This window comes from Eptatretus burgeri, chromosome 15, assembly GCF_056783735.1.
Source record: "Eptatretus burgeri isolate ZD-2024b chromosome 15, Ebu_testis_v1, whole genome shotgun sequence".
Classification (NCBI taxonomy): domain Eukaryota; kingdom Metazoa; phylum Chordata; class Myxini; order Myxiniformes; family Myxinidae; genus Eptatretus; species Eptatretus burgeri.
The window spans coordinates 38,991,967-39,014,280 of record NC_140975.1 but is presented as its reverse complement, the minus strand read 5'-3'; the positions used below and the strand labels follow the sequence as shown (position 1 = coordinate 39,014,280).

General features: G+C 40.3%; 1 protein-coding gene across 7 annotated transcripts in view; it reads left to right on the top strand.

The window, feature by feature from the left end:
- The window catches only part of LOC147011970 (syntaxin-binding protein 6-like), a 77,588-nt gene extending 57,704 nt beyond the window's left edge, over positions 1-19,884 (top strand). For 6 of the 7 annotated variants that reach the window (XM_085857856.1, XM_085857857.1, XM_085857855.1 and 3 more), the window contains 2 exons: positions 3,683-3,730; positions 18,173-19,884. In XM_085857856.1, coding sequence (XP_085713982.1) covers positions 3,683-3,730; positions 18,173-18,196 — 72 coding nt within the window. In that variant the 3' untranslated portion in view covers positions 18,197-19,884. The remainder of the gene's footprint in view (positions 1-3,682; positions 3,731-18,172) is intronic. The other variant, XM_085857853.1, reaches the window with a different exon arrangement.
- Positions 19,885-22,314: the final 2,430 nt, after the last annotated feature.

The window sequence follows — 22,314 nt, the reverse complement described above, 5'->3', positions numbered from 1 at the left end:
ATCACGGAGCTCGGGGGGGGGGGGGGGAGCCATGGCGAAACCGACGTAATCATCCGATCCGAGCATTCCGATTGGACCGGGCCTTCATGTGGTCCACCTTTCTGGGCGGGGTTTCGGCCAGGCGCTAGTTTGGCCCACCCACCTGGGTGCAAAACGAACATGATTCACCGCCCACATCTGGTTTGGAGTAGACTGTGGAATACTCAAAGCGCTGGTCTACTCCATGGTGCACGTTGCGATTTTGCCTCAGAAGCGATCGTTGGGGAGGGTACCGTGGGTTGTCGTGGATTTTGCTTCAGAAATGAAATTGAGTGGGGATAAGATAAAAGGGAAAAATGATTTAATAACCTAACTGAAGGCGCTGTCATACCTTGACGATTTAGCCAGCAATGGCAACGTATAAAAATGTATGTAAAACGTTGACGTACGCTGAAATTTTGATGTTTTTTTTAAGTTTTGGTCGTATTCATACCATGTTGGTTGTATGCATAACATATTAGTAATGGACACAGAGCGTTTCGTTGTCTTATAGATAACTTATACCAACGAATGCTTAGCCTGTTTTCGGCGTTCGCAACCTATGCCCAACGATAGTTTAACTTAGGCATAGCGCGCTGCACATATCGCCGACGAACTCGTGGCGTAGCCTGTTAAAAACCTGCCGCACGCTGATTTAAATCATAACCGCCTGAAAATTGAAAGTGTCAACCACGCAGTCACACCTTGACGATTTAGCCAGCGTATGCCGACCTATGAAAAATGTTTCTAAAACACCGGCACACGTCGAATACGGTATGGGTAAGTTGTGTATACATTAAGAGCACGATGAAGTACGCTGTCATATTTCGTGGTACATCTAGTACGTCGTGAAATTTCAAGCATGCTGTATTTATGACGTACTCGCCGTATGGCTCACACGTTCCGCTACGCTGGGAATAGGTTGTAGGCACGATATGCGATCGTTGACACACGTCGACACAAGTTCCTTGTAAGTTACTCATAAGTCGAAACACGTCGAGGTAATGTTTAGCATACCCAAAACTTATTTTCTCCGTCAAGGCACATTTTCTTTTTTCTCCTTGGCTCCGTGAAGGCACGTGACAAAATATCTGAAGTTGTTGTTGTAGTTGTTGTTTTTTATTATTTTTTTTAGTCTATCACGAATTTTAAAATATATTCGGACATTTGCTTTTAAGTTTCGACGTCAACGTGACAATATCCTCAAACAGAAAATATTCACAGAGGAGGAACTAAGAATAAGACATGAGCAAACTGAAGAGGCAATCGGACGTGACGTAAGGGCACGTGACGAAATATCAGAAGTTATTGTTTTTTTTTTTTGTTTTTTTTTTTAACGCTGCCAATACGCCATTATACGGTAGCTGTAAATTAGAAACTCGTTCAGTAAGTTCTGTGGTCGTCCGGAAGACGTCAATCAAATACGTCAATATACGTTGGAGGTACGTTACACAGGTTCAAAGCATGTTACTCATAGGTTAGAAATAAGTTTTGGGTACGCTAAGCATTACCTTGACGTGTTTCGACTTATGAGTAACTTACAAGTAACGTGCCTCGACGTGTGTCAACGATCGTGTAACGTGCTTACAACACGTTACTCATAGGTTATAAATAAGTTTCGGGTACGCTAATCATTACCTAGACGTGTTTCGACTTATGAGTAACTTACAAGTAACGTGTGTCAATGATCGCATAACGTGACTACAACTTATGGCCAGTGTAGCGGAACGTGTGAGTCATACGCTAGCATACGTCGTATAATTTCAAGCATGCTAAAATTTGAGGACAGCCGCAAAGTACAACGATGAAAGGCAGCATACTACGACATATGGCAGTGTTTTTCAGCATGCTCTTAACGTATACAAACTTACCCATAACGTATTCAACGTTTGCCGGCGTTTTAGCCCAATTTTGCATACGTCAGGCATACGTTGGCTAAATCGTCAAGGTGTGACAGGGCCTTAAAGCCCAGCGCAATGCACCTCCGTGTCTTCCCACTACACAAGGAAGGGATCTTACGACACATATATTAATGGAATAACTGACTCGGGACAACTCTCTGTTGTATGCATACAGTTCCGAGAACCGTAACAATATATATTATTTCTCTCCTTCAAACTTCACCATCACAAAAGCTCAAAATAATCCCACAAATTATTATCGGTGAACAATTTGGTTTCCCAAAAATGAGGCTCGGGCAGACTGCACACAGGCAAGCATATCCTTGGAGGTTTTGCCGATTTATTTTAATTACTCGAGCCATCTCTTAAGTTTCTATAGTCCCCCATGCATTCCCCATTCGTGGAATTATGGCTCGACTCACTGTCTAACTGATGAAACAGATTTCTTCCACATCAGGTCACAGTAACAAAAACATTTACAACCATGTTTTGAGTGCAGCAGAATAATTTTATTTGGCCGTAAAAGTGGTGTGAACCTCCAAATGGTATCTTCACCTGTTTATGTATCATAGGCGAAGTGTGTGCATGAAGCAACAGACTCAACTCAAATTGGTCGCTGTTTAATAACATCGTTTTCATTCTTGAGTTGGGTTTACAAAACTCGAGACAGAATTCTCCGATCTCTGAAACCACCCACCTCTGGCTACGAATCGTTTGTTTTAAAGGTGCCAACCTTCAACAAGCGGCATCCTTGCAGTAATACCCCAAAAATATTTTCTTTGTCTCGCAGCATATCAAGTCATCTGTGTACATGTTGCATATATGTACAAGAGGTCTTGTATCCCAACTGCGGTCTTATTATTGGCCCCTGTTAAACTAAACCGAAACGGTGGCTTATGGATTGGAGTATCGTCCATCCACCGCCATATCGCGGACATGTATGGACCAATCTTTTTGCAAACTTGTCACAAAGACCATACATGATGGAATACATATGTCATTTTGTTTTGCAATTCAATCAAAGATGACTGACAAGCAGCCATTTTAGTTTTAAAACCCCAATGTTGAACACATCTTCAACCATTTCTCGAACATGCATTTACTGATCTTGTTCAAACTTGGCACACAGATAATGAATGATGGTTTACATATGCATGTCATTATTTTTTTGTTGAGGTCAGATCCAAGATGGCTGACTGGCGGCCATTTTGTAACTTAAAAGTGTCCCCAACCATTTCTCGAACATGCATTTACTGATCTTGTTCAAACTTGGCACACAGATAATGAATGATGGTTTACATATGCATGTCATTATTTTTTGTTGAGGTCAGATCCAAGATGGCTGACTGGCGGCCATTTTGTAACTTAAAAGTTTCCCCAACCATTTCTTGAACATGCATGGTGCAATTTTATTCAAACTTGGCACAAGCACAGTACATGATTGTATACACGTGCACCTCACTTTATGTTGTGATTTGATCAAATATGGCCGACTGGTACACTGGTGGCCATTTTAGTTATAGAAACTGGTGAATACATGTCTGAGGACACGTTCGATATCAATCTTGTTCAAACTTGGCATACAAATGACAAATGATAGCTTACATGTGGAAGTCATTTTTTTTTCGAATGTTGATGCAAGATGGCCGACTGGTGGCCTTGTTGTTACTTAACCGTGATAGCCCTTTAACTCCTTACAGCAAAATTACTAAAACGACAGAGGCTATGACATTTTGTATCTTTTTCTCCTTGTTCATCCTCAGCTTTCTCATACCTTTCTCTCACCTTTCAACTGTTACCTGGTCCTGAAGGTAGTTGTATATGTGAAAAGCCCTCTTGAATGTAATTTTTCAATTGCCATAATAATTTATTTTAGCTTTTGATAATGTTCATGATTCTTTTAATCCTTTAACGATTCATCAAAACCTTGCATTTTCTTGGCATTAAACTCCAGCTTTCTGAAAAGATTGTTGCCCTGGTCATTGGGAATTTGAATTTAATATTTTCTGCGTGCACTTGTGGCAAGGTGCTTGCATTATTAACAGGGTTTGCAATTTGTTTAACAGGGTTTGCAAAAAGTTTACCCCAATAACATTTGTTTTGGCCTTTTTAGTCGACTTAAAATGCACTTTATCATGATTTGTGTTTTCTTATAATGGTATGGTTGATGACTCTTTTTCAGTTGTAGCATTCAGGAAGAACACGTTTTATACTGGTTCACAGTTTTCTGAAAGAGAGTTTATTGACCTGAACAGCCAAAGGTTTGAATTGGAAAAATTTGTTTGAGTGCATGAATGGGTTTTTTTTAATTTCTTTAATTTGTTTATTTTGTGTACAAAGTGGATGCTCACGGAAGAGCTAGTCATAGTACACTGAACGGATCAGGACAAAAGGTACAGTTGAGAGAGGGGAAACACCAGCAGCAGAGTTGAAGGCCAAGATAGAGGGAGACTTGGATGATGAATGGGGAGTAGATGATAAATGGGGTTTCTGGGACTCGTATTCAAATGAATGGGGAAAAAGGGGAAAACTTTCTGACTCAAGCCCCAAAAGCCCAAAATATGAGACTGATTTTCTCCCCACCTATCACCTTCCCTCCCATACATGCAAATGTAAAATAGGAGACTGATTTTCTCCCCACCTATCCCCTTCCCTCCCATACATGCAAATGTAAAATAGGAGACTGATTTTCTCCCCACCTATCCCCTTCTCTCCCATACATGCAAATGTAAAATTGAGACTATGAAAGATTGAGACTTGCTGATTAAAGCACTTCTTCCCCCCAACATAATCACAGTCCTTTTATATTTTCATTCCACTCAAAGAGCGAACCAACGAATATTTGTTCATGTTCTACTTTTGGGAATAACTTCATTTTCTTATAACATTCATTTCCATCGAATATATTCACAAAGAATAACTTGGAATTTGGTTCTTGGTTTAAGTGTCTTTGTTGAGCAGAAATGAAATGATAAAGTTCTCTTAATGTTCTTATTTGACCACCTCCTGAGCCACATATCATTTTGAGATTGTAGTAAATTGTTTTTTCCATTGTTCAATTGATAACCATCAAAGTTTTCAGTCCATTCAAGGATATTAATTTTTTTATTATTACATCCTCCAACTTATTTGGAATTAAATTTATCCACTTATTTGTTTTATCTACTTTTACCCCAGTTATTTCTTCAATAAGACTTATTTGATATTTGTCACATTCTTTGTTTCCCATTTAAATACCAAGGCTGATTACATCTCCACTCTTTGGTTTGGTTATTGCTTGGTTCTATCATTTATAAATCAGTAAAAAGACGGCGGTAAAAAAGTAAAAAGAAGGGCATACAAAATCCAACCTTGAGAGAAAAAGTTGATAAGTTCATCGTGAGGAAGATGATCAGTGCTAAATTGAAACTTGGGCTTGGAAATTCAAAAAACTTATAGGCTATAATGATATCATTAAGATTGAAGAGCAATTAGCTGATGAATTACATAAACCAACAATCACAAAGTTTCATCGAAGGAAGGTTTATTCCAAGGAAGTCAATTATATCTCATCCACTGATTTAATTGAACTCAATAATGATAAGGGGTACAAGTATGCTTTAATCGTTATTGATTTGAGGAATAGATATGCGTGGGCTGTTCCTTTGAAAAACAAAACAGGTAATACTTTTATGTTAGCTTTCCAACAGATATTCAATAAAAGCAAGAGAAAAACCTAAAAAATTGTGGACTGATGAGGGTACAGAGTTCTACAACAAAACATTTATGAATTTTCTTAAAAATAACAACATTACATGATACAGCACCTTTTAATGAAGGAAAAGCGGTTGTTATTGAGCATTTTAATCGCACTTTAAAAGAGAGACCTATATAAAAAATTCACTCAACTCAGTTCTCAACAATGGTTAAGGCCCGGTCACACCTTGACGTTTTAGCCAGCGATGGCAACGTATTAAAATGTATGTAAAACGCTGGCTTACGTTGAACTTTTGATGTTTTTTTTTAAAGATTTGGACGTATTCATAGCGACTTGGTCTTATGTATAACGCATTGATAATGGACACAGAACGTTTCGTTGTGTTATAGATAACTTATACCAACGAATGCTGAACCTGTTGTCGGCCTACACAACCGATGCCCAACGATAGTCTAACTTAGGCATAGCGCGTTGCACGCATCGCCGACAATGTCGTGACATAGCCTATTAAAAGGCTGACGCACAACGATTCGAATCATAACTGCCGTAGAAATGGAAGTGTCAACATTGCGGTCACACCTTGGCGATCTTGCCAGCGTATGCCGACCTAAGAAAAATCTGTCTAAAACGTTGTGGCACGTCAAATACGGTATGAGTAAGTTTGGTATACGTGAGTACAACGCTAAAGTACGCTATCATACGTCGTAGTAAGTAGAGTACGTCAAGAAATTTTAAACATGTTCAAAATTTTACGACGTACACGGCGTATGACACACGTTCCGCATGCGATGGGGATAGGTTTTACACACGATATGTGGACGCTTACACACGTCCACAAAGGCTACTTATAAGCTACTCATAAGTCGAAACACGTCGCGGTAATGTCTTTTTTACGCGAAACTTATTTCTAACTTATGTTTGACGTGCTTTGAACCAATTCTTTACGTAGTCCCAACACACATCGACGTATGTAGACGTATTCCAATGATGTCTTCCGGTCGACAAAAAAAAAAAATTAACGTGTTTCTAGCTTACAACTGCCATATAAAGACGTGTTCCCAGCGGTTTTGGGAATTGGTATATAAAAATGCTGCTCATAAAATGGGAACCCAACAGTGTTTTCGAGTCCTTTTTGAGTCGATGTCCATGTCAGCAGTAACAGTATCAGTATCAGTATTAGTATTAGTATTAGTATTAGTAGTAGTTTGTTCATGTTGGCAGTAGTAGGTGAGTGTGAGGGGGAGGGTGTGGGTTATGATGGATCGTCCTTGCGTTTAACGATTTAACGATTTAAATGATAAACTCAACGATTTAAATGGCTGCATCTCCACTATTGAAAGTAGACGCTTGCGCTCAACAATTGGATTTTTTTACACTCAACGACTTTTAAATGGTACCACTCACCTATTTTCATTGTTTACAATGAACGATTTAAATTGCTGTCACTTGCCTTTGTTTTTTGACGCTGGCGCTCGGAAATTTTAATCGTTTCTATTGAACGTGCTAAATCGCTCAAACCCCACTATTGAAAGTAGACGCTTGTGCTCAACAATTGGATTTTTTTTTACACTCAACGACTTTTAAACGGTACCACTCAACTATTTTCATTGTTTACAATGAACGATTTAAACTGCTGTCACTCGCCTTTGTTTTTTGACGCTGGGGTTTTGAAATTTGAAGCGTTTCTTCTGAACGTGTTAAAACGCTCAAACTCGACTATTTTAAATAGACGCTGCCGATGGACAATTGGAATCATAGCCAAGCTAGACATGGAAGTGTGAACATCCTCGTCATGCCGAAGAAAAGTTTGAAGAATGCTGCAAATAAGTGTCCTGGCCGTGGCCGTGGACGCTGACGCAAGGACGATCCATTATACCGACGTCTTTCAGCCTATGAGTAACTTAAAATTAACGTCTGTCGATGTGTGGCAACGATCGCGTAACGTGCCAACAACACGTTAATCATAGGTTAGAAATAAGTTTCGGGTACGCTAAACATTACCTCGGCGTGTCTCAACTTATGATTAACTTACAAGTAGCATGTGTTGACGTCTGTCAACGATCGCAGACCGTGCATACAACCTGTGGCCAGCGTAGCGGAACGTGTGAGTCATACGCCGGCATACGTCGTGAAATTTCAAGCATGAAAAAATTTGAGGACAACCAAAAAGTACAACGTTTAAAGCCAACGTACAACGACGTATGGCAGTGTTTTTCAGCGTGCTCTCAATGTTATCAAAACTTACCCATAACGTATTCAACGTGTGCCAGCATTTTAGAAAAAAAATTCAAAAATCGGCATACGTTGGCTAAAACGTCAAGGTGTGATCGGGCCTTTATCTTTAATTCAGAACATTGAAGATAAGTACAATGACACGATTCACACCTCAACGAAAACTAAGCCATCAGAAACATTTACTTAGAATATGAAAAAGAGATTGTCAGAAAGCCTAAGTTCAAAGTTGGTGATATAGTCAGAATATACAGGTGGAAATCTCATTTTGAAAAAGGTTATACCAAGCGATGGACAAGTGAACTTTTTAAAATTGTTGATGTCGTCGTTACAGTTCCTTGGACTTACAAATTATGTGATTTAAAGGGGGAAGAGATTTTAGGTTCATTTTATCCACAGGTATTACAAAAGACAGACAAATTGAATTTTTTGACTCCGCCCCTTTTTGGCTCCGCCCACACAAGCCACAGCCACGCAAATCCCACTCACAAAAGCCACATCCACACAAGCCCCACTCACAAAAGCCACATCCACACAAGCTCCACTCACAAAAGCCCCACCCACATAAGCCACACCCACATAAGCCCCACCCACATAAGCCACACCCACATAAGCCACACCCACATAAGCCACACCCACATAAGCCACATCCACATAAGCCACATCCACATCCATCATGTCCACATAATTAGTGATTAGTTTATTAGTTCCCACACACAACATGTTTATTTAATTTTAAAAAATAGCTCCACCCACATAAGCGACACCCACACAAGCCCCACCCAACTGTGCACCCCCACCTTTGACCAACCACTCCCCTCATCCCACCCCCACCCTTCCCCACACACACACAGGGAGGGGAGAGGGATGAGGGGGGTGGTGGGTCGTTGGGGGAGCGCAACTACCCCCCAACCCTAACCCTCCCCCAACCAGACCTGCCTCCCCTTTACATCTCTTTTATTCTTTTCTTGTAATTCAAAGTCAGATAATTATAAGGAAAGCATTTATAATTTAACAAAAGTAATAACATTGAACAAAATCTTCTTTCGCAGCAGTCTGATGGTTTGTTTTGGTCTTGAAACTCGATCAACATATTCTGTTCAAAACAAAGGGTAAAGAACAATTAGGGTATATAAAGATGATTATATTATGATATTAATAAAATAATAAATATAACATTTACCTCCCAAAGATAGTGTCATGTCAGATTCCTGCAGAAGATTAAGTTGTGTGTTTGGTTCATCCAGACAGGTGTTTAAACTGAAAAATAAAAAAATAATGACTCAAAGACACACACACACACACACACACACACACACACACACACACACACACACACACACACACACACACACACACACACACACACACACACACACACACACACACACACACACACACACACAATTTCTCACCTTTGACTCGACTCATTCAAGGTTAGAGGACGTGAGAGAATTTCTTGCCAGCCGAGAAAAATGCCATTCAATTATTTTCGAAACGAACGAATGTCTTCAAGGAAGTCATTCATTTTTAGCCACTCATGTAATTCAAATAACTCATTTTCAAGATGAAATATCAATGATGTTCTTATTGGGGACAACCTGTTAGAAAAAGACACACAATAATTATTGGTTTTATAGTGATTTGATTCTGTATTAAACAACAAATAATGAATTGGGTTAAGGATCTCACCTGTCATCTTGTGAAAACGATTGATCTGCAAGGTCAGAGTTCTCTTATAAATACTCCATTCTCTGAATAAAACATACGAATCCCGAGCATACGAAGCAATAAATAGGGGAAGTTGATGACGTCAATGAAATGTGAAAACAATGGGTTTTTCAGGGAAATTAAATGTGTCTCAAAGGAAATGAGTCGCATTTTTGCTTCGGGCGAGGGAACTCGGTTCCCAAGCAGTCTGACTCATTTTAACCCGAAAATGAAACTGCTTGCTTTGAATGATTTTGAGAAAACCTTACGTTTAAAATATATTCTTTTTTTTTTTTATTAAAGTTGCTTTTGCTTGCTTTTAGCTAAACTTTGTTCTGATGATTTAAAATATAACCATGAGAGACATGGGCACAGAATACTTCCTCATTTTCACAGCACGACTGTGCTCTTAAAAGCACTTCCCCATTTTACAAAACCGAACGAGGGATAGCCCTTTCTTTCGTGCTTGAAAAGATAAAGTGAATGTACTCGATGGAAATAAATGTTATAAGAAAATTAAGTTATTCCCTAAAGTAGAACATGAACAAATATTTGTTGGTTTGCTCTTTGAGTGGAATGAAAATATAAAAGGACTGTGATTATGTTGGGGGGAAGAAGTGCTTTAATCAGTAAGTCTCAATCTTGCATAGTCTCAATTTTACATTTGCTTGTATGGGAGGGAAGGGGATAGATGGGGAGAAAAATCAGTCTCCTATTTTGGGCTTTTGGGGCTTGAGTGAGAAAGTTTTTATCCCTTTTCCCCCATTCATTTGAAATGGAGTCCCAGAAACCCCATTTATCATCTACTATGGGGGGGCAGGAGAGAATGCATGGGGTGGACAAGATGGATACAGGAGGGAAAACTGGAAAACTAAAAGCTCGGTATTTACTGGGGTTTTTTGTTGTTGTGGTTTTTTTGCCTATGCTCGGGCAGTAAGATATGGTGATCAAAGTTAATCGGTTTAACAGAAGCTTTCTCGCTCAATAACTCTTCGTGTCCCCTCCCCTCCATCTCATGCCAAAACCACAAGTAAGTGAAGTCGATGGTGAAAAGGAACTTGAAGGTTGGTTTTATCTTCCTAGTTGGATTATCCATCAGCCTCATCTTTGTGTGGTGCTGTTTATCCCAAAAAAAGAATAGACTATAAGCTTCATTACAAAGTCAAATGTAATTTAATTTTTTTTAATGGGGTCTAAGACTCCTGGAGAGGCTGTTACACAAATCATACCTGCAATCAGACTTTGGACAACACTCCACGTGACTTGATTTAAGACAAATGCAGATGTTGACTTGAGGAGAAGTGACATAACTTGCCTGAGCACTCCGGCTGTCAGCGACGCCACCTTCTGACGTTGCTTTTCTCTCTGCAGTCATCTGGGGAGTTGAGGAGAAATTTCACCCCCCCCCCCTGGGGGCATGTAAACCCATAGGGTTTATGTGTTGTATCCTCTAAATGCTGAGCATTAAGCGAATACCATTATTGTAGTCTTTGGTGTGGCTCAGTCAGGATCAGGAATCGGACTCAGAGTGGATGCTTGAACTTCAATGCACAATGCCATTAACTCTGCTGTTATGCATTTAAAATATGTTGTAAATGGAGCATATCCTCCACATAATTGATTATTGGATATAAAGCGACAACCGTTGGGTTTTTATTGTTGTTTTTTTTAACAAGGCAATATAATATTTAATAAGCCCCTAGCTTTATATTGAACAATCATGAAATTATTGGTGTAGTTAAGATTTGCATTTCTCCCATTTTGATCCTTCTCTTGTGTATTTCATCAAATAGCCAAACATTGTGAGATGCATTTTCCTTTTCTTATTTTTTTCATTTGTGGCATCTTGATGTAAACTTGTAACTAAGTAATTAACACATGCTCTGACTAAATTGTTGTGGTTAGTTTTTTTTCAAACTTGTGTTATTGAACATATAATATTAAACATTTCCCCCCACATCGAAAATGTATCAATGGAAATTGATCTGGATCCTGAACACATCATACATCGACTTATTTATCAATGGACAGGTACTTTTGAAAGTGTCAAGGACCATCTTTCTCAAATGTCTAGACTTTGTGGACAGAACATCTAATGCTGAAAATATATCTTGCCAAGGGTTATGGTGAGTGTGTTGCCATTGCCTTCCCAGCAGTTGATGAGGGAAGAAATTTGGAATTGGGACTTGGTTCCAATGATAACTTGCCTACTTTATGACAAAAGACTTGAGGCTCTTTAACGTCCACCAGCTCATGCAAGCAGATTGTTTCCAAGCTTGGCGTCCATTCCAGGGTTGGTGCTGTTTGTGATGCAATCTGTCCTGCGTGTGAGGCATCAATTTGACGGTTTCTCGTCATGTCAACAATCAAACCTTGACTCTGCAACTCAAACGTAAATGTGATTTTTAGAATTTAACAAAAATGGCAGAAACTGGCCTTTGAATGAATTACCTGATTTTTATCCTGGGTAATATTCCTTCCTGCAGTGCCACTAGTGTTCTCCATATCTCCGCACCGTCCTGTTGGATTGGAGAACCTTGCATACCATAATTAACTTTTACTGCCACATATTATTGCATCAAAATTGCCAAGTCTTTTTTGATCCGATTCAACCACTAATTAATGGGTAATGTAATACTTTCAGGTTTGCTTCCTTTGTCTCTTGAGAATTGTTACAAATCAAAGGATTACCTTGGATTATGTTGCACTTGTCTTGTTTTCTGTGTTTCTGTCTTCAAGTGAATACTGTATGTGAAATACAAATTGATATGTGTTTGGACAGGTAGAATGACGGATGAAATTGATGGAACGTTGATCGAGGTATGCTAGCACCTCTGCGGGAACCAAGGAGAGTCTGAAGTTTCAGGCGTAGCAGCAAAAGAGGGTTAATGCCAGAAATGTCAGATTCTCCTTACTAACCATGGTGACGAGCATACATCTGAACATTCTGTTGATTTCATCCATTGTAATTTAAAAAGCAATTTCAGTAGATTTTATTATCTGTGCTTTGTATACAATTACCTATTGTGAAATATGCCGAGTTCCTAAAGGCCCTGAGTTTAATTCCTGATCCTGTTGTTCAAAACGATGTGCCTGCTAAGCTTTGTTTCTCATGAATGGTGCAACCTTCCTCCAAGCAACCATTTTCACTTTGCTGGAGATCTCAAGAAATGGATAAGAAATGGGTTGAAGTGAAAATAAATTGGATCCTGAAGAATTTTGTACTGTTTGTGGAAGGGAAGGTGTGAGGAGTGGAGACACAGGTTGCTTTACCTATGTTATGGGATTCTTCACCAAACTCCAGCCAATGGTTACAACCATTCAAATAACGAAGACAAAGTAGCAATTTGTCACATATGGAGGGTAGATGTTATTACTTGCATATAAGATATTGAGTGGTCCATTCTTTGTGCCACTGTCGACCAAACTCTATTTCTCCTCTCAATAGCAACGGCATGGTTTTTTTTTTCTTTAATACTTTCATTTTTATATCCTGTATATTAGTGCAGTTCTGGTAACTGAAACCCCAAGGCAGTGGCAGACAAGTATACAGTACATCCTGAGTTAGTTATTTCTTTATTCCATGTTCCAGAATAGTCCTCCCTTATGAATAGTGGGTTTACAGGGGGATATGGATTGTGAAGGGTTAGTTTCCCCCCCCCCCCACCTTCTCCCCATTTATTACCAAGCCATCACCATTGGTACGTGATTCGCTACCACACCAAGCAACAACAGCACAACCTCACTGGCGAGTTCATTACCATATCCCACCAACACACATTTGAATTTACGCGCAAGAACACAAATGCCATTTTAACCAATAGAGGCACTCGACCATGATTTGGGACACCACTAGAAATAACCACCCGCGGAACGTTGGCCTACAAGGCTGAGCGTTCAGGAGGAACCCCAGTGCTTCCCCTTGTGGTAATCCCCAAACCCGTTATGTAACACTGTGTTCTCCTGGCGTATTGTTGTTCTGGGACATTAGTGTAACCAGGCCTGTGGAATACTACATTTGGATCTCTAGTTCCTGCGATGAAAGCACAGGAATGGCAACAAATGGAGTAATGTTGATGATTTTAAGATGACGTAATGTCTTTATCTACCCATGCATGTTGCACATTATCCATGCATATGAGTTGTTTGGTTTTTTTGTTTTTTTATGAACAATAAGGGAGGTTTGCTGGTTATTGTATGGGAGCTGTATCGATTCTGTACTGAACAAAATAATTTGTCATCAATTACTATCAAATATTATAGTTTCCACATATATTCTGTGTCTATAGTTAATCAGCTTGTTACCTTCGCATTCTGCGAAAGGTTATGTATTGGTCGCTGTGTATTTATTTATTTATTTATTTGTGAATGTGTGTGTGTGTGTGTGTGTGTGTGTGTGTGTGTGTGTGTGTGTGTGTGTGTGTGTGTGTGTGTGTGTGTGTGTGTGTGTTATTCGCATAACTCAGAAAGTATTAAACCAAATCGCTTGAAATTTGGTGGGATGATGGGTTATTATCCAAGGAACATTTAATTAGATTTTGGGAGCGATCGGGTCAAAGGTCAAGGTCACGGAAAGGTCAAATTCGTATTTTTACCATAGCGCGGTCAATTTTGATCTAATTGGCATGCAACCGATGCCAAAATGTTCAGAATTCATTGCCCAATCTTGTGATGGGTGACATGACACAATTACGTCATTACCCTTGTTAGCGGTTGGGGGTCAAAGGTCAGTGGGGTCACGACCTTTCAAAATATGCGGTTTTTGTCATAACACGGTCAAATCAAAACCGATTTGCATGAAACCAACACCAAAATGTTCACTGTTCTGTTCCCCCCACTCTCATGCTAAGAACAAAAAAGTAGCGGAGGTGAAGGTATGCGCTCTACCGAGTGCCCATTCTAGTTTTTATATGTTTCACATAGGTTTAGCATGACGAATCAAAATGTTATGCACAGCTTCAGACGAAGCTTTGTGGAAAGGACAAAATTATTAAATTTTGGTGAAGATCTGGATATGAATTTTTTTTAAAGTGATTCTTCACCATTGTGAGATGGAGCCAAAAAGTAAATATATACATGTAATGCACCTGTACTTCCTCAGATCCTGAATATTGCCCTTCCCCTTCCATATTGGAACAATTAACCCTGTCCTCCTCTCCTTCGGAATTGAACCCCTCTCATACATACATTCAACAGCCTCTTCGTCCAACTGATTCAGACTACTTCCGCTGTAATTATCATCTCTGTACACACCTCACTGCCTGGCACTCTTCTCTCCTTCATCCTTTTCAATGCCATCTGCACTTCCTCCTTTGTGATCTCCACAAACTCCACTTTCCCCTCTACATAACACAGTAGCTCTAGCTCACTATTGCTTCCTTCCCAGTTCAATAGCTCTTTGACATATCCTTCCCACACCTTCAATACTTCCCCCCCCTCCCCCGTCTCTTGTCACGAGCCTCCCGCCACCATCCTTGATCACTGTCACCCCCACCCATACCCCATTCATGTTCCTACCATCCTCATCCCTGTAACGAGCCAATTTATACATCACCTTCCTCCCACCATACTCTTCCAGTTTGTTGTACACCACCTCTTCCATATCATTCCTCGCTTTATCACACAGCTTTCCTTGCTGCTTTCTTCTTCTACTCTTACAGGTGCAGCAACCCTGCATCCGGCTGCCACCCCCCCCCAATCCTTGATCTTCTCTATCCTCTTCCAAACCTCCTTTTCACCAACTGCCCTCGCTACCTCCTCCGTCCACCATACCTGGTTTTTATCTCTTGACGATGCACCCTTTCCTGATGTCTTTCCACACAAAACATCTGCAGTTCCCCCTAAACGCCTCTCCGTACATCTTGGGCTTTTTAAAGTTGCTCATACCTGGCCCTCATCCTCTCCTTGTCCTCCATGAAGATGTTTCCCCTACACTTCCCTCACCTAATAATCTTCTGACCCCTGCTCTTAACCTCCCTATTTTTCTTCATTCGTATCAGACACCACAGGCTTGTGCTCGGTGGTAACATGCTCTCCCTCCACTGCCTTACAATTCTTAACCCTCCACAACTGTCGCTTCCTCCACACCACCAAATCCAGTTCTGTTCTATGTTGTCCACTCTTATCGATAAATCTTGTGGCTCTCCCACTTTTGAAAGAAGGAACCAGCCATGGCCACCCCATTACTTGTTCCCCACCCAAATTTACCAACACATTCCTTTTCACCCGGCTCCGCTACTCCCACTTGGGCGTTGGTCTCCTGCCTTGCACAGCATCACCTGCAGCTCAACCATTCCAATCATCCTCTCCAGTGCTTCCATGAATTCCTGCTTCTCACCCCCCTATGCCCCCCTCCCCAGTCCTTCCCGTTTGTGGCTCATATACCAGTAATGTAGGATTTGACTCCACTTTTTGGTGGACTTGGACTCCCATTTGACTCTTCAGGATTTGGACTGATTGCCAAAAACTCGGACTTGGCTTGATTACGGCTCGAGTCGGCTAAATTTAGTGTACAGTAAAGATTTTAGTGTACAGCAGCAAGAACCCACATGTGCAGTAACCAGGCTTAATTGGTTTCCCATGAAAATGCTCATATCATGCAACCATGAAGAAGGTGATTTATAAAGGATTAACAGACAGAATTAAACAATCCTGCGCAGAGGAAAATGAAAATGAAAATAACTCCGACCGATGTTCCAGATTTTCGGAGATATTAAACACGAACATTGTACCTTCGTGTAATGGCACGCAATCCAAAGAGCGCCTTTAATGATTCGCTGAATCGCTTTAAACCTAAACACAAAATGGCTTAACTTTAAATGCTATCAACAATTTAGTTTTATGTGCTGCACAAAAATAAGGTACATTTTCTGTATAGTAATAAGAATGAGGTTTTGGAGTGTAAAAAGAAACTGGGAACCAGTCATCTATTTTTACACTGGTTTAAGCGACCTTTCATGAAGTGAATTTTGTTGAAGGAATTTTTTTTTGTTTTTAGCAGTGTCTCGCGTAGCGAATGCTGCTCATAGAGAGCTCGGCATTGTTCTTCTTCTCCTTGTTCTTGTTCTTGTTCTTCTTCTTCTTGTGAAGACAAAACCTTAACCTCAAGGACTCGGCTCTTGTATATACAAGATCCGGATCTCCTTAAATACTAAGCACATGTACACATCCTCGCATTGACGGTGCCTTTTGAGAGCGTCTATCATGAACTTTTAAATATATTTTGACATTTGCTTTAAAGTTTCAAAAAGTTCACGTTACTATTTAAAGATTATTCCATTTATCGTATTGTAATTTCGTAAATACATTATTTATTTCGTAAATACACCATATATCGTAAATACGTAAATACATTATGACGGGTCTCGCTTTTGGCTTAATCAAGGCATGTGATGAAATATCAGAAGTTGTTGTTTTATTTATTTTTTGTTTTTTTTAGCCGAGAAAACCTTTAGGACGCTGCTCTTGGACACATTTGTCCTTGTTTTTTATCGCAATCTTGTCCGAAGGAAGTGGCTCAGTTTGGCATTTTAAAATATGAAATAGGTAAAGCCTAGAAACGAACGATACCCTTAATGGAATACCCTTAATTGGAATACCCTTAATTGGAATACCCTCAATTGGAATACCCTTAATTGGAATACCCTTAAAAGAAATACCCTTCAGGTAATGCTCTTAATATAATACCCTTCATGAAATACCCTTAATAAAATACACTTTAGAATTGCCCTTTCGTGGTGGAGGTAAGAATTTTTTTTTTTGTTTTTTTTTTAATGAAGTGACAGCATTATGAACCAATCACTCATTCCCTAGTTTGTAGGGACCACTTTAGTTTGATTTTAATTGCTGCACTGTTGACCAAAGTCAAGTAAATATTGTCACTCTTTTGTCTATTTTAATAATTTCTGTTCAGTTGTGCATTTCTTACTTTTCACATCTTTTAAATTTATATCCTTAACACTTATTGTGAACAGATATAGCTTGTACAAAACCTTTTGTTACTTCTGTGAACATCTCCAGCTCACACCATGCCACAGTCGTGGTTGTAGCAATTGGTGTGCAACCCATCACCTGATCCTTCCACTGGGTTCAATACTTCTGTGACTTGCAATTCAAGGAGTCACTGGATGATATTTTCATCATAATACATTCCTATGAAGCTTTTTCATTGGTTTTGGGTATCTGTAATAAACATTTTCAAAAATTTTATTTTTGAAGAGCATCTTCCTCGATGTCGGTGAATAAAATTTTATTAGACAATCAAGCATGTTTTCTGTTTCAAAAGCATGGTGGCAAACATCCATGGTAGATGATGGACTGAGCTGAAAAATCCTGAAGGGGTTGCGGGACTGCCGTCCTTGATGGGATGTGGTGCCTTTATAAATCTCCCTTTTAATGGCATATTATGATGGGGGCCTGTTTGCCGTTTGTTGTTGTTTATAATAACATTCAAAACCATCTCTCATCTTCTTGTGCTTGCTTTAAAAGAAAAAGTTTCATGTGCATGCACTCCGACACAAACATTTACTTTTCAACAAAAACGGAAAGCCTTTTCAGTCTGACATATCTTTGCTTGTTTCCTTTTCTCACCCTTGGATCTTTCCTCCCTGAACAGCTTGCCCAAACGCACCGGAATTGAAGGATTCCTCGAGCTCTGAAGTCCCCGGATACCCTTGTTGACTTGGCTTGTGTTGTTGTGCCTGGGATGTCTAATTGTTAATACAGTTCGTGTTTTAAGTTCACGTGTGCAAATGCTTTATTTTACATTGCAATTCCTTAATTCCTTAAGCACCAAGGTTACTTTGAAAATCTGGCATAAAATCACATGGAAGCATAAACCCGAGAGTTGAATGCCAATGCCATTCCTGCAGCACTTTCAAATGGTAATAGGAAACACTAAAGTTATTGGCTACATTCTTACCCGGGATTTGCAGGGAACAGTATCATGGAAAGCTCTCTGCCATGGTTTGTTTTTAACGATCCGAAAAGACACGGATTTTTTTTATAACCCTCCTACAGCTTGCCATTTTCGTAAAAAAAGAAAGAAACCAATCTTGAGACGTGTTTTTTTTTTTTTTAAAGAATGATGTCGTTTGCATTCGGATCAAATTTTGGACATGCTGTTCGGATTCGTAACATGGACAAGAAACCCGATTGCCTATGCATTAGATGATGTCTGTCGTCAATACCAAGAAAGGTTTTCATCCTCCATCCAGCTCCTGGCCTTGTGCCAAGCTTATCAAAACTCATTAACGATGAAGCATAAGGATGAAAGGCCTTATCACTACCAAGGGTACCCTGCAGGGGATTTCTCAAGATTGTCTCTGCTTTTGAAAACTCATTACCACATGTACTTGGGATGGCTTGAGGCAAGGAAGTATTTCAGTCAAGTCCCCAGCATGTTCAGAAATAGAGCTAGGTGGGGTGGGGGAGGGGAGGGGGGCACCTAATTTGCTCCTTTATTTTATGTTTTATTTGTTTGCATTTTGTAGTTTTCACAAGCGAAAGAGCTCCATTTATGTGTGAAATGAAATTCCATATGAAGCATGGTTAGTGTGTCCCCCTCCCCTTTCCACCACCTTCCTTCATTATTTGAATCCTGTGCTCGCTCTTTATATTCTCGCTATCAATCCAGAAACTTTGTAGACCTTTGCCACGGATGTCGTTTGTGTAGTTTTCCGATTCCACTTTCCATCAGGCGCTCTTTCATCGTCCTCTCATCTTGCACCTCATTCTCTTTGATGCTGTATAATATCTGTCTATCTTTTTCTGTTCAAAATAGTTCAAATGATGATGAAAGTACGGTGAGGGGTGCTATATTCTCTTTACCGGGAAATATCCCTGTAATATGTCCCAGTGAAGAAAAGCTTCATGGGATCCATCGCTTCTTTCCTGCTTCGTGGAACTCAAAGCTGTCGAACTATAAACCAGCACACATCAGCTGCCAGATGGCTCTGTGTGGCTTTCACCGCAGCTTTCCTGACCGGTGCTAAATGGAAACGCTTGAAGAACTAATTTGGAACACTGGCAATTTGTATCTACTTTGGAAATAGCTCGGACAGGTGGCCTTCTGAGAACACCCTCAAGTGTTGATGTTGCCCTGTGTCAGCTGATCCTCTTGTGCTTCAAAATGGCTCCTCTTTCATGTGGGGTAATGTTGTTTATTTTGTTGTTCTCTTCTTTTCGTTTTTATTTTTTTTTGTTAATTTTTTTTGTTTTTTACTGTGTTGTGGAAAACTGTGTACCCCCTGTGTATTTGGAGACCTGCATTGTAATTTGCTTCTTGTTTGAACCTGCTGTGAAATAAAATTGATGTGATTAATAATGTACCGTGACTTCTCCTTTTTCATTGATCTCACCCTCATGGTGGAACTTGTACATGGATCGCACGTGGAACAGACGTCGGTAGCAGTCGGTGTACTAATTCAAGGCTGGTAAGTCGACCTTGCGTAAAATGGTTTGTGGTACATGCTGTCCAGGATTTAAACATGGGATCATGAGCCGAGGCTTGAGATGAAACTTTGCAAATTAATTTAATGGGGATGTACAAATGTAGGACGTTGTTACCATCATGTCTTTGTTGTTCCAACATCACGTTCGGTGTTTTGTTACAATTTATCTCCATCCAGTTAGACTTGCACATCACATCCACATCTCATTATACTTGATCTAAATATCCAGTATTCCTACATTTACTCACAGGGTCTAATCCAGGGAGTTGAATTTAAGCCAAAGAACATAGCTGGCACAGATGGGGTAGAGCGTAGGGATAATAAGTAGATTCCATGAATAGCTCGATTAAGCTGTGAGGAGCGGCTGAAGGATACAGGACTTTATACAGTGCATTAGAAAGAAGGTGGTTATGAGGAGATTTGATTGAGATGTTTAAGATAATTAAGGGTGTAGACAGAATAGATAATTATGATAGGAGCAGGGACCATAGACTGTAAGTAAAGAAGTTAGGACAGTAATAAGGCAGGGGTCTTTCCATCAGTTGTTAATGCATGGAATGGTCTCCCTGGAAAGGTAGTTGCAGCGAAAGTAAATAGGTTTAAATTGGAATATGGATATGGACTTGGATACATTGGAGATAGAGGGTTATCAGGTATTGGGATATTGTCAGGACTTCAAGGTAGTTTGTGTGTGGATGGGTGATGATGGTATCTGGTGTTGTTGGTGTAGCGCAGACATGATTGGCTGAATGGCTTCCTCCTGCAACAAAGTTCCTCATATATCCTTGTAAACCAGCCTTCGCTTCCAAAGGAAACCGGATACTCATGCACAATGGAAAGGAGTGTGACACGAGCTGGACATTACATGGAAAAGGACGTAATGACATCTGTACTTATTGGTACAGGACCATTCCTTTATGAATGAGGGAAAAATCCTTTGATTCTTCTTCATGACTGCTACCACAAAAATAGCCTCATCACAAATGCCTTGAAATATTTTATGTCCATGTGATTTCACGTGGGACAGCTCTCCTCGTCTCTATTCCTGGAATCATTACCCAGCTTGTTTCCATTTGTTGTCTCACTGTCACTACATTGCCTTTTTACCCACTTCTGTTGCTCTTCCATGAGCGACGAATGACAAATAATAGGACTTTGTAATGTGGGTTTCAGAAGGTGAAACGGAGTCCTCCGAGGACTCGAAGTATCCATCTCCGTTTCAGTGAAGGATCACGATTCATGGATCAATCTGAATATATTACCGGTTTGGCTGCTGGAGGTTGTGAAGGGAGTTTCTCGGACCCACTCCCTGGTCGATGACCCTGAAGCCGATGAGCCGCAGATAACTCCTAAGCACCACAGGTTGCTAAGCCACCACAGATATCTGAGATGCTTAATTTAGGGAGGGTGGAGTGTCCAAATCCCACTTTACCTTCTTGGAAAATTTAATCACCGCAGGTAAGGACGGTCTTCGCAGCATTCCACTGTTGCCAATCAGAATGGTCGAGCGATACCATTTGTGGGATGCTGGCAAGTCTAACCATACCGAAAAGGAGGGGCAGAAGTCCCTGTTACTAATTACACACGATTGTCCAACCAATGGAAAGAAGATGATCGGGCAGTTTGGAAAGCAGTTTATCAGGAATTAGCAAAGGCAGGTATTTACAAGGCAAAAATGGTCAAGAAAAACCTCTTACCCCAAGCACATAATCCCACTTAGTCATCTTATCACAATCCCCACACATAGGCACCTAAATCATTCTGGGGGAAACGAGATAAGAAAGGGTGAGAGACAGGAGGGAAGAAGATGGGGCGTATTGGCGGCCCATCGCTCACCCGCTGCAAGCCGGTGGGCTTATGTCGATCCCAACGAAAGAGAGGGGAGGGGGGGTGGTGAAAGGAGGAGGGTAGAGGATGTAGTGCACAGTGTATGGAGAGGTGCAGATGAATGCCTGTAGTGCTTAAGAGGAAGGTGCGAGTCAGTAACCCAGCCCTAAACCGGACAAGGGCTTATTGTCGAATACTCTTGTGCATGCAAAGTGAACGAATTAGAAGTAGGGTAAGCCAGAGACAGATTGTGTAAATCAGTGTTTTATAATTTTCCTTTGTCTTTGCAATCATTGGGGCTGTATTTGCTGATGTTTATATTTCCAGTGCAGCATCTATTCACATATTCCTAGTATTGGCTTAATGGTTAGGGTGGTGGGCTTGGGATCCTAGGATCCTGAGTTCAAATCTCACTCAGCTGTTGAATTAATACCAGGTGGGGTTTACTCTGCCTGTCATCCTTCTGAGGTCAGCAAAA